At 40.0% G+C, this 13,042-nt stretch overlaps 1 protein-coding gene across 1 annotated transcript; it reads left to right on the top strand.

Annotated features, from left to right (window-relative positions):
• The first annotated feature begins 881 nt into the window (after positions 1-881).
• Positions 882-7,351, top strand: dcxr (dicarbonyl/L-xylulose reductase). The gene is made up of 8 exons (NM_203769.1): positions 882-946; positions 2,897-2,994; positions 3,559-3,713; positions 4,615-4,657; positions 4,732-4,831; positions 5,436-5,500; positions 6,441-6,558; positions 6,690-7,351. The coding sequence occupies exons 1-8, from the start codon at positions 895-897 to the stop codon at positions 6,791-6,793; spliced, it is 735 nt and encodes a 244-aa protein (NP_989100.1). The 5' UTR covers positions 882-894; the 3' UTR covers positions 6,794-7,351.
• The last annotated feature ends 5,691 nt before the right edge of the window (positions 7,352-13,042 follow it).

Here is a 13,042-nt window from a genome sequence, read left to right as displayed (position 1 = left end):
ACGAACTCGGAAGCACAAGGGTTTCTAAATCAGTTGGCAATGGTGAGAAGTCAACAAAATAACTTTTATTTTTCTTTATTACAACTATTTTTTTTTTATTCTTGAACAATAACATTAAAAAAAAAAAATTTTTTAGTCACAACTAAGCATTCAGTTTTATTATTACACATTAACCAGCATTATCACGTATTTTGTCTGATAAAGGGGCCTTAGAGCTCCGAAAGCTTGCAATGTATTTTTACTGTTAGCCAATGTAGATATCATTTCTACAATACTCTTGTATTTGTGTGTTTTTTTTTATTATTTTTCACACACACTGGGGGCTGAGCAGCAGCAGAACAAAATGTTTGCAAATGGATAATGACTGTGTCTCTCTCAGATGTACATGGCTTTGGGATATCACTCAGGGCTACTAGGTAGAGCAGAGCTTACTCATTTGTATTGCAGCAGTTCTGTGCTCCACATTGACTATACTAAGGGAAATGCCCGCCTCCTCAGTCTAGCACTGAAAAGGGATGGGGAGGAGCCGAGGGGAGGGGAACAGGAAGAGAAGACTGGTCACTGTTTTGTGAATGCTGTCCCTGATTCTGCGCTTGTTATTCTAAACTGTTGCTGCTGCACTGCCTTCTCATTGCAGGCTTTGTACTAATTAGTCTTTTAGCGTGCTTTTGCCATAAGCATTTTCCAGTTAAATCTCTCAGTCCCTTCACAAAAGCAGCACATTCGCTTCCTATGCTGACAGCTCAGTGACACATTATTCCTCACAGCGACACGCCCACTTCACAAGCGACACGCCCACTCATAAGTCACATGAATGTGATGTCAGAACCTCCTCAAAATCAGTGTAGTTTAGCATTTACCGTCACATGAGTGTGTATTGGGCCCTGTGCTATTATGGAGATAAACTTCTGTGGCCAACGGGCCTTGGTGACTGGGGCAGGGAAGGGTGAGTTCGCTTTGTTTTGGGGGAGAGGAAAGGAGGTGGAGACGTTTGAAGGATATACATATTTTGGCCATGTATAATAGTAGAGTAATGTATAATATATTATAAAAAAAAGTAAATAATGTGTAAATGACTAAAGGAGCTTACTAAGGAATAGAAAGTATACGGGCAGAGAAAGGGTTCAATTTATGTAAGTTGTAGTACACTCCCCTTACCAAGTTCTTCACCAGCTGCCACCCCTTACATACTGGCAGCTGCAGCCCCCAAAAGCAGCTCATAAGTGAATGGCACAACTGCCCTAGCTGCACCCATTAAACATTAAATGTATGCCCTATCCTTTGCTGCCCTAGTTATGCCCCCTGCAGCTGCACCCATTAAACATTAAAAGTATGCCCTATCCTTTGCTGCCCTAGTTATGCCCCCTGCAGCTGCACCCATTAAACATTAAATGTATGCCCTATCCTTTGCTGCCCTAGTTATGCCCCCTGCAGCTGCACCCATTAAACATTAAAAGTATGCCCTATCCTTTGCTGCCCTAGTTATGCCCCCTGCAGCTGCACCCATTAAACATTAAATGTATGCCCTATCCTTTGCTGCCCTAGTTATGCCCCCTGCAGCTGCACCCATTAAACATTAAAAGTATGCCCTATCCTTTGCTGCCCTAGTTATGCCCCCTGCAGCTGCACCCATTAAACATTAAATGTATGCCCTATCCTTTGCTGCCCTAGTTATGCCCCCTGCAGCTGCACCCATTAAACATTAAAAGTATGCCCTATCCTTTGCTGCCCTAGTTATGCCCCCTGCAGCTGCACCTAATGCATCAAAGCAAATACAATGTTCAGATTCCGCTTTGCATCACTTCTGGCTTGCTGAGTTTTTGCATGTGTTTCTTTTGCCCCAAGTCTGCAAAGTCTATAGACCCAACTCCTTGCGGCAACCTTGGGCTTACTGCCACATTCAGGGTGGTGGCAGCTCCAGGTTTCTACAGTATCAATAGGCACACTTGGGCATGATTCCCCAGAAGAGGCAGGAGGGACGCAACTATTCAGGAGGGCAAGGGGCACTGTTAGTTGCAAATTCCTTTAATGAATGGCTTCAATAAGTGCAACATTTTAGCATGACTGCACTTGTGGCTTCATTGGAAAATGACCCCTTAATATACCCTCCCCCAGCAGGCTTGTACGTATCATAATATGACCCCCCAAGCCCCTTTATAAGATCTGTGATTTTAAATACCAGTCCATTTAGCCCATAGTTCCAGTCTGTTCAAAAAGGTCATGCTGAATTTCACCACAAGGTGTCACCATTTTTAAAAAAAATCACAAACTTTTAAATCACTTGAAAATTCATACATAAAATTCTTGCTAGCAGGGCTGAACGGATAGCAGTTTATTTTAAATGCAATCGGTGCTGCCCTGCGACATTATATATTAGACGTGTCCCTGAATTTTCATGCAATCTGGTCACCCTAAATTATTTGCACAGGAAAATATGTAATATGCATATATTGTAATTCTAGTATTAATAATGCTATTGTCAATGAGTGACCATAACCCCTAATACTTAAGAATTCAGAAAAAATAAAAATAATAAAGTTAAAAATAATAAAGTGGTAAGACCAATTGCATTATATACCCATGTACTCTGTACTAAAAGCTAATTTTATGAAAAGGCACAAGTAACATATGCCAACAGCCGGGACCCATATTTGTCTCCTGGGGTGTAGTGAGGAAACCACATTTAAATGTTGGTTTAGGGAATTAGTCACTTCTCTCCAGGAACTGTGTAGCTTTTGGAAAGACCGAAATATAAAAAAGCAATTACAAATGACTTATGTTCTGGAAATGTGCCAATACACTGTGATTTAGTATGTATATCTCATGTACAGTAGGTGTTAAGGAAAATAAAGAGATTGGAAGGTTTGTGTGACTAAATGACAAAATCTCTCTGCAGGCATTGGACGGGAGACTGTAAAGGCTTTGAGGAAAACAGGGGCAGAAGTGGTTGCTCTGAGTAGAACTTTTGAAGACCTGGAAAGCTTGGCCCAAGAGGTAGGGAGACAGGATAGTGAAGTCTGGCCTAAAGGGTAAGATTAGTCTGTTATCATAGACTGATCAAAACTAATAGCTGATACTGACAATTGTGATATTTGGTAGTAAATGAGGCCCACTTAGTAGAACCTCAATTTTGTTTAATTTTTGTTATTTTAAAGTGTGGGTAAGATTTTCTTACTCACAAACTCATTATGTATTAGTTCTAAATATGGCAAATGTTCATCAAAGCATTTCATTTGTGTACTCACTGTAAGTTACAAAAAGGCATAAGTTAGTCAAGTTCAGCCCTGTAAGAATGCTCTATACATTGATCCAGAAGTAGGCAAATAGCTGGTCAGTCAGTCAGCATCTTCAGTCCTAATATCCAGAGTAACCAATGAAAAGCTTTATGGACCATTTACTGCTAATATTTAAGAAAGTGTTCCAAAATTGGATTTATTCTGATCACAACTTTCTAGACCCTAACAAGTTATATTCTGTTACCAAAGTATATGTAGGATTTCAGTGTACTGCCTGTGTTCCCTTTAAAGGGTCTATCCCCAGTGCTGTGTTTCATTGCAGTGCCCTGGAGTGCAGACAGTATGCGTGGATTTGGCAGACTGGTCAGCGACAGAAAAAGCTCTAAGCTCCATTGGACCTGTGGACCTACTGGTAAACAATGCCGCTGTGGCAGTCCTACAGCCATTTCTTGCAGTCACAGAAGAAGCATTTGACAAGTAAGTGAAGTTTTAATACTCTGTGAGTACTTTTAATATTCTTCTTGTTGGAGACATTTGTATCAGAGCTGTGTGAATATCCATTTGTCTCTGTGCCCTGCACACAGAAAATAGCCGGTAAGTGCAACTAAGGCCTTTGTTCCTTATCTGGATCTGTTCTGAAAATTCTAGAACAGTATGTTCTAGAACTGTTTGTTCCAGCCACAATACAAATATCTTAGTTAAAAAACTATAGTGACTAAATAATTTATGCAAGAATGATTTGACCCCACTGAAGTATTAAAAGTTTGGAACAATGAAATACATTTTCTTGAACAAGATAAAATGAATCGGTACTTTTCTACAGAGCACCACCATGTTTCACTGCAATAATTTTTTTCTACCGTGGGACACAAAAAACATGGTGGAAAGTACCACAGGATATTTGTTTTGTAAAGAAGTGGCATGCCAGCCTGGGGTAAAAGGTCTGTGGTTTTAGTTACTAGGGGGAGCCTGACACATTGCCCTGCCCCCCAAGTGTTCTTCTGTTGTCTTTTGACCCTTTTACTGCCACCCACCCACCCAGAGGCTTTAAAAGCCAGTTCTCTGCTCACCAGCCTGGCACTGCTACAAATTGTAATAATAATGATTTTTTTGCAGGCTCAGCCTTTCCTGCATAGGTTGCAAATGATTGTGCAGGTAATGTAGACTGTTGTGACCTCATCAAAGGTTTCACGTAGTTACAGTACTTAAGAAAAGTTCCCATTCAGACAGGCCTTTGGGTCTCTGGAGTAGCTTTGGGAGAAGGGGAGTCAGGAGTTGGGATAAAACAGTCAAATTTTTTTTAATGTATTTTGGTAGCATGGATTGCTAGGAATAAAATATGATACTTTAAAGAAGTATGCATTTTACCTTTTTCTAGGAGCTTTGCTGTGAATGTTAAAGCAGTGTTACACGTCTCACAGGTAAGCAGGAATACAGAAAAATAACACAAGGATTTGCTGTCTCTCTGGCTGATTACTCTTATGTTTTCCATCAGATTGTTGTCCATCAGATGATTGAGCGTGGAGTTCCTGGTGCCATCGTTAATGTATCCAGCCAGGCCTCTCAGTGTGCATTACAGGACCACTCTGTGTACTGTAAGCACCTTACATTCCACCCATTTGCAAATAATAATAATAATAGCTGCTCTCTTCATCTTTTTCCATGTTGTGGACAGCTGTTGTCAGGTTTGACATGTTTGTGGGCCAGATTATAAATGATTACAGGCAACCCCTTTGAACATGAGAAACTGAACTTTCATTTGAAGCAGTGTAGGTGGCTCTTCACAGTGAGGGCAGTGAGGTTGGGGAATGCCCTACCAGGGGGGCGTTGTGATAGCAGATTCTGCCAGTGCCTTTGAAAACGGCTTGGATGATTTCCTGAACAAGCATAATATCCAAGGCTATTGTGATACTATAATCTACAATAAGTATAGATATTGAGATATATGTGAGTGTATAGATAGGTCAGTAAGAGTGTGTATTTATATTTGCGTTGGGATTTGTTTGGGTGGGTTGAATTGAGGGATAATGTGACACAAGTCAGAAAGTCAGTGCAGCATTTGGGTTGGCTATGGAGTATAAAGATACCTTGGAGGGTTATATCATGCCTTTAACCTTTAGATGGACAGATTTGTTTATAGTAAAGCATCCAATAGTTGTTGATAATGGTGTTGGAAAAAGTTTCCTTTTTTTCTGACAGGTGCAACAAAAGGAGCTTTAGACATGCTGACTAAGGTGATGACACTTGAACTAGGTCCAAAAAAGGTGAAGCCTCTAATCTATTTTTATGTGGGGGGTGGGGGTTATATAAGATGAAGCACAAAACAGCAACCTGAAGCAGGTTCAATATAAAATGAAATGGTTCAGTAGAAAATAAACCAGAATGGAATGTTCTTTCTGGCTACTTTGCTTAACTTCATGCTCTTTCTGCCTCCTTCTTTTCACAAGCCCGTTACCTCTCCTCCTCTTTTCCACTTCTCCCCCCTTTTCCACTTCCCCCCCTTCTCCACTCCTTCACCCCCTTCCCTATTCTATCCCTCCATTCGCCACTCCTACCCCCCTATTCCCCACTCCTTCACCCCCTTCCCTATTCTATCCCTCCATTCCCCACTCCTTCCCATCCCATTGCTAGGTATCAGCTTCTAATACCAGTCTACTTTGGAGGAAAGAAAATCAAATGAAAAATGACAACAGAAATTCTTTACATTTTAAATAAGGCTAAACTGTTCACATACAAAAATGCTGCCATCGCTTTCACCTATTGATAATTAGGTCTTAAAGGTTTTATAGAAATTTATAGAGCGTTGTGAATTTTCAGTGTGGCAGTTTGTACCAATGCCTTGCACTTCGAATGCAAGTTATTGTGGTTTTTTATAGAGATATTTTTCAAAGAATAAATTTGGCTTCCCAACAAAATTGTAGTTATTTTATTTTTTTTCAAACCCTTTTGTTTTACATGGGTAGTACCTGATGGTTTTTACTATTTTTGTAGTTCATCGTTCTTTCTCTGGCCCCGTCAGTAAAGTTAAGTGTACCTACTTTAGCTATGTACCTTTGTGGAGATTCTGGAAGTCTGCACTTGGCTTTCCACCAATATGAACTTTTTATAACGTATCCTAAACTGTTATAATTCTCTTATTTAACTGCATTTATGGTTCTACACTAATGGTTTTGTTGGTTTATTTGTCTTTTGTTTCAATTAAAGATTCGTGTTAACTCCGTAAACCCTACTGTAGTAATGACCGAGATGGGACGCATTGGTTGGAGTGATCCCCAGAAGTCTGAGCCAATGTTAAAGCGTATTCCTATGGGACGCTTTGCTGGTTAGTCATTTATCTACAGTTTCTATGTTCATTCCTATCCTTCACATCTGTGTTTTCTAGCAGCAGTTGTTGCTGCAGTATCTGTCCCTAAACAAATTCTTTTTTTTACTACCCTGTTGCTTTGTTTCCAGAAGTGGAAGACGTAGTTCACAGCATTCTGTTCCTGCTCAGTGATAAGAGTTCCATGATTACTGGCTCATGTCTGCCTGTGGATGGGGGATTCCTTGCCTGTTGATTCTTTAAGCCAATATTCTCTGCACCACTGTGGGCCAATCCATATCTCTCCAACTATTTCTGAACAACAGTGCCAGCATATTTGACCATAGATAAACCAGCACTGGTCTAAATGATTTCTGGACCTTGTAATCTTAAAAATAAAAAAAAATCTATGCATTTAAGTGCAGAAGAACCATAAGAACTTCACAACTTTCCATTACAGGTGTGGAGCCTGTTATTCAGAATGCTCCAGAATGGGACCTTGGTTTACCAGATAAAGGGTCTTTCTGTAATTTGAGTAACCATGCTACTAAAAAAATACTTTAAACATTAAATAAACCCAATAGAATTGTTCTGCCTACAATAAAGATTAAGTACACAGTATTGGTTTATCATTACAGAGAAAAAAGTAATCATTTTTCAAAACGGGAATCAAGTAATTGAAGTCAATGGGGTATGGCCTTCCCGTAATTTGGAGCTTTCTGGATAATAGATCCTTTACATGTGTTACCTTTTATAAGCAATGATACATTTTGTTATATTCTGTCTGAAATAAATAAATATCTGATCCTACAAATAACAGTCTGTGAACAACCAGCATTGCCTGCAACAGATTATAAATGTGTAGCACTTCCAGTCTGGGGAGTAAAGAGAACAGGTCTACTTTCATTCTCACTCCTCTAAGCCCCCAAGGCATGCAGCAATTACATAAATTACAAATTGACTGCATCCTTAGCTAGAAGTAACTTATTATAAAGACATAATTTACAGGATACTCATGACTCTTGTGTAACATATAGTGGATAATGCAGCCCTTGCCGTAATTTATGGTGACATAAGAAGTCACAACGTTCCAAGGCCATGTAAAAACACAAGACCACAGGTGGGTCGGGGGGCAGGGACATAGTTGTTGTGGGAGCAAGGATTGGGATGGATGGAGGGCATAAACAGACAGGTTGGAGGAGTATCTGTGCAAGATTGTGGGGAGGACAGGGAATCATAAACTTACATGCAAGTATATTGCTGGTAAAGCCATAAATCTGCTTGGGCTCTCTGTTCCAGGGATACTCTGTGCTGCCAGGGACTAACTGATTCAGATCCTGTCAGATCTGACAGGATTTATCTGGGTTACTTTTTTTTTTTTTTTTTATTAAACAAAAACTGCAATTTTGCAGGGGTGTGTAGACTTTTTATACTCAGTGTATTTGTTACTGACTAATGTCAGTGCTAAACCACACCAGTGCAGTTACCAATAGCAACCAATGAACTTAGTTTTAACTATTCTAGAAGTTAGGCAAAAGGTTTTATTAGTTGCTATGGTTAAATGTGCTGATGCAAGTTTAGTACCTATATTAGCAAAGTTAGTAAATCTAACTTTGATGCATAGAAAAGCCTTAATGGAGTTGTTCACCTTTGACTTTTAGTATGATGCAGAGAGTAATATTCTGAGAGAATGTGCAACTGGTCTTTATTTTTTATTATTTTTTTATATTATTTGTAATTTTTGTGGAGCAGCTCTCCAGTTCGGGGTTTCAGCAGCTATCTGGTTGCTAGGGTCCACGTGGCGGCGCGATTTCGGGAAATCGCTGAAAAAGACTCGCGAGGCTTCTTCAGCGATTTGCGCGAAATCGCGCCGCCACGTGTGCCATCCCACCGACGACTTACATTGTCGCCGGTGGGATGGCAGGGGAAGGCAACTCGGGGAGATTAGTCGCCCGCGAACAGGGAGTTTTGTCGCAGGCGACTAATCTCCCCGTGTGCCAGAGCCCTTAGAGTTGACTAATTACATACTGTGATTATAGCCCTTCACTGGTTTTCCTGAAGTCGATTAGAAATATACATATTGTATATGCCTGGTAAGCCTCTTGGTCTGTGTATAGGCCCAGAATGATAACTACCCTGAGTGATTAGGGTTCTGTCAGATTTTGATTGGGCTAGGTAAAATATAGCATTTGCTAAGGACACAGGTCTCCCATTTGCCAGATAATGGAAGGAACAATCGGCACAACCCGAACTGGGCCTGTGAGGCTTCTCAGTGTCAGACTAACCTGCAAGACTACCGAGACTTTTACCAGTGGGCCCTGACCTTAGTGGGGCATTTGTTCTTTTTAGAGCACAGAACATTATCTCTTTTCTACCTTTATTCAGATTTTGGAGTCTACTGTTGTCACTTATAAAGTTAACCCCCATGTCCTTTCAAAATCAGGGCTTTTGTTTCTCCAGTTTACCCAAGGGCTCCACAGATATTTTCCAAGCAAGCACGAGAAAAACCATACAGAAAGTGGCCTGACTGTGAATTAAACCTATGACCCCGGTGTTAACCATTGATCCATTGTGCTGTCCACTATGGCTTCTGCCTCTGAACACAGTTTAAGACCAGTTTAACCTAAGCTTAGAGTCAGCACTAAGTCTGTGCTCCCAGTCTCTGTGTGGATTTTCCTGCCACACCCCAATTTCTGGTGAAATTGACCCTAATATATTTGATATGGACTTAGATAAGACTGTTAGTCTGGTTGGGGCTGGGCTGGACTAATGTCAGGCAATCTCATTGAGTGCTCTGTAAATGGGTTAGGTAATATATAAATGACAGACAATAATAACCAATATCATGTTAGTGATCTATGCAGGCCTTTTTTTAAGTAAAATGTTATCTTAGTAAAGGTATGTAAGCACTTTGCTTTATTATATGTCATCAACAATAATGATCCAACTTGTAAAACTCTCTCAGCAGTAGAAATATATATGTTCTGTACTAGCCTATCCCTGATCTTCAATTTTGTTGCATTTTATTGTATAAAAATTGAGTATTAAAGGTTAAGATTTTTTAAATATTAGGGAGGAACTGAATCCAGGATTCGGCCAAGATTCAGCCTTTTTCGTCAGGATTTGGATTTAGTCAAATCCATGCCTCTGGCCAAACTGAATCCGAACTTAAAAATCAGGTGACTTTCTGTCATGTTAACATGGTAGTAATTTTTCACTACGCACTTTGCGCATAGTTCGGTATTCGGCCAAATCTTTCACAAATGATTTGGGGTTCAGCTGGATACCAAAATAGTGGATTCAGTGCATCCCTACTAAAAATATACATTTTTCTTGAGCTGCAGATATTGATAATCTACAATGTATTACAATGCCTTGCATAAGTGTAACCCACCCCTTTTAGGGCTTTTCTGCAACTTGAAATCAGGAAAAATTAGCACACTGAAGGTGCAAAATATATATATTTTTTTACTGCCATGGGATAGTTTTACTTTGGCCTTTTGTTTGTGAAAATTGTTCTGTAGAAATATGATCCTGTTCCCATACATACCTGGACTGGGATTTAAGATAGGCCCTGGCATTGAAGTACACAGAGGCCCAAACAGCCCCCACCAGCCCAACAAATAGTGACAGTCTGTAGCGTCTTACAGCAGCCCCTCTGGCATTTGCCAGAACCCACAGATTACCATTCCGGGCCTTCCATGATTATTTTTTTTATTTTAGCAGACTGAAACAAATGGTTTTTCAGTACTTGCTGGCCCTTGCTGAGTATTATACAACAACCTTCCCTGTAGCCATGAGTTGCAACCATATCTTGTCTTCTGCATAACAGTTACATGTAAATAGGTTGGAACAATAGAAACCATTACTTAAAAAGAACCATGTCAAGGCACATCTGGAGTTTGCCAAAAAGTATTACAGCAGCCCAGTTGAAAGTTTGAAAATGCTTAGTGAACAGAAAAGGCCAAGATCAAGCTTCCTTAATATATCTCAAAAACACCATACCTTCAGTGAAGAATGGTGGTAGCATCTTGTTAAAATAGGAGGAACAATGGATGGTACAAAATCATACCTCCCAACATTTGAAAAATGGAAAGAGGGACAAAAAGAAATATCGAGCGCAGTGTGGTCCACGCCCATTTTGTGACCACACCCCCTAAATGCCACTCCCGTTTTACTAGATTGAGCAGATTATTTTGAACACATTTGGGAGTTTTGGGGTCGTTTTAAGTGTTTTGCTAATGCAGGTGAAATTGTCCTTTAAACTGCAAGTCTTAGTTCCACCAAGAGACCTGTTTAGCTTATTAGTTACAATTGTATCTCAGTGCAGGTGTAGCTTGTTAACTTTCTGGGCTCTATGCCAAAAGCCACTTATTTAATTAAGTCTGAGAAACAATGTATCTCAGTGCAGGTGAAGCTTGTTAAGATTTCTGGGCTCTCTGCCAAAAGCTACTTTTTAATTAAGTTTGTATTTTTTTAGTGTTCAGTGCAGGAGATCAAAGGGAAATGAGGGACTTTTCAGTAAGATTGGGGGTCTGCAGGCTGAGCTGTTAAAAGAGGTACTGTCCCGCCAAAATTAGGACAGTTGGGAGATGTGCAAAATACAGGGAAAAACACTGTTCAATCTGCTAAACAAAAAAAAAAAATAATAGTGTTGGGTTAAAGTTCTTTCAAAGGCCAAAGTAACTCTGAAGTGGCTCAATAACAAAAAATTAAATGTATAGTCGAGTTAAATTCCTTTTCTTAAGTGCTACTATTCAAAATGTCAGACATACCAGATTCATCAGACTTACATGAAAAATATAAAGAAAAGCTGACTGAACAAATGGGCCAAAAGAATGGCAAAATGCTGCCAAAACATTTCAACAATGCAATTTTTTGGCCCTAATATGAGCGTTTTACTGCTGAAATTTGACCCATGTTCACAATGGCAGTTTCATTATGGGTAGAGAAAAGGCCAAGTGACAGCCTGGACTGTGTTTTAAACTGGTATGTACTTACCAGAGCCGGGCAGTGATGAGAGAATCTGTCCCTTTGCTTTGTCTACAAATTTGCAAGGGCCACAGAAAAATTGTCAAGACTGAATTGAAGTCAAAAGTTTTTTTTTGCATACATTTTCTTGCAGCAAAAATGGAGAAAATTTCACTCATCACTAGAGCTGGGACAAATGGACATATTACTTGGCCCAGCACCGCCTGCTCACTATCCCCTTTCCCCCATTGCTCTCGCTCCCCACCACCACTTCCACAAGCCCTGTCAGATGTTCACTCCCCAACCTACATACTTACTCGCTCCCTCCGAATTGCTACCCCACTCTTTCAACCTAGGCAGCTGCCTACCCCTAGCTCCAGCCCTGATACTTACCCCAAAACACTGTATTTGCAGCCAAAGGTTGTTCTAACAAGTAGTGACTTGTGTTAAGTATGTTGTGTAGATCAAATGGCAAAATTCTCAGTGGTGGAAAAGCCAGAGGGTGTGTGTGCTTACATATGCAAGGCAATGTATAAGTCATGCCAAATCTTTGTGCATATTAAATAATTTTCTTCTGTTTTCTCCTTCTGCAGACTGATGTTTAATTAGAGAGCACACAGATAGTCATCTAAAGGACATGCTTGAGCAACAGTTGGATACAGGTTTGCAAAGGTAACTAGAGCAATTACAAATAAAAAACATAAAACATTCTAGTTTCAAACACTTTCTAATTGGAACTGTCAGTGCTCTATTTATCATTTAGCAGTTTGAAGTTGTTGAACAAAGGTAAATATTTATAATACTCACATATACACAAAAAGAACCTTTGAAAAGTTATTTAAACCAATAAGGTCTTCCATACTTTACAAGTATTTTTTTAGGTAAGCTTCCCCTTTAAATATTTGGCAGGCTGTTGCCTATGTTGTCTACTAGAGGACCTTTAGGGCAATGATGAAAGAGGTTTTGATCACTGCAGTTAAGGAAGAGTGCAATGACCAAAGCACCTGAAACTGTTAGCAGCCACTGTCCACTGTATGGGCATACATCTACTAGTACAACTCTTTTGTACAACTTTCAGTATGTGTATTGTGGCCCAATAATCCAGGCTGATAGCTATATACTACCAATATTGATCGGGCTGACTGTCAGTCATGTTTGAATACGTAATCTGCCAGTGCACTATATCTGTCAGTGTATCTGCACCAGCAACTCTTTATATCCTGCTGTTCCAATCGTTTTGTCTGTCGGCCCAAATGAGCAGAACAACAGAAAGGTGGCCTTACCTCGTACAGTATCCATTTGTTCAGACTGCAGGACGATTGGCCACGTACTATGTAGCGTATGGTGGTTTTAGGAGTATATATTGGCAAAGTACAAAGATGTAAATGTTCTCTTACAATCCTCATTCTGGTAATGCTGCCATTGGTTCCACAATGCTGTGATCAAAACACCTTGTGTGCCAAAGTCGTTAGATTCCAAGCTAGGAAAACATCCCTACCAGCACTTAATTACATGTGCATACTGTCATAAGTTA

This window comes from Xenopus tropicalis, chromosome 10, assembly GCF_000004195.4.
Source record: "Xenopus tropicalis strain Nigerian chromosome 10, UCB_Xtro_10.0, whole genome shotgun sequence".
Taxonomy (NCBI): Eukaryota; Metazoa; Chordata; class Amphibia; order Anura; family Pipidae; genus Xenopus; species Xenopus tropicalis.
This window is presented reverse-complemented; position numbering and strand designations above follow the sequence as displayed.

What these genes read in the sequence shown, in the direction of transcription:
- dcxr (NM_203769.1), top strand. Translation starts at nt 895, where the DNA reads ATGGAGATAAACTTCTGTGGCCAACGGGCCTTGGTGACTGGGGCAGGG. An exon ending in GGTGACTGGGGCAGGGAAGG is followed by an intron (nt 947 to 2,896) that starts GTGAGTTCGCTT and finishes ATCTCTCTGCAG; the next exon opens with GCATTGGACGGGAGACTGTA. An exon ending in ACAGAAGAAGCATTTGACAA is followed by an intron (nt 3,714 to 4,614) that starts GTAAGTGAAGTT and finishes ACCTTTTTCTAG; the next exon opens with GAGCTTTGCTGTGAATGTTA.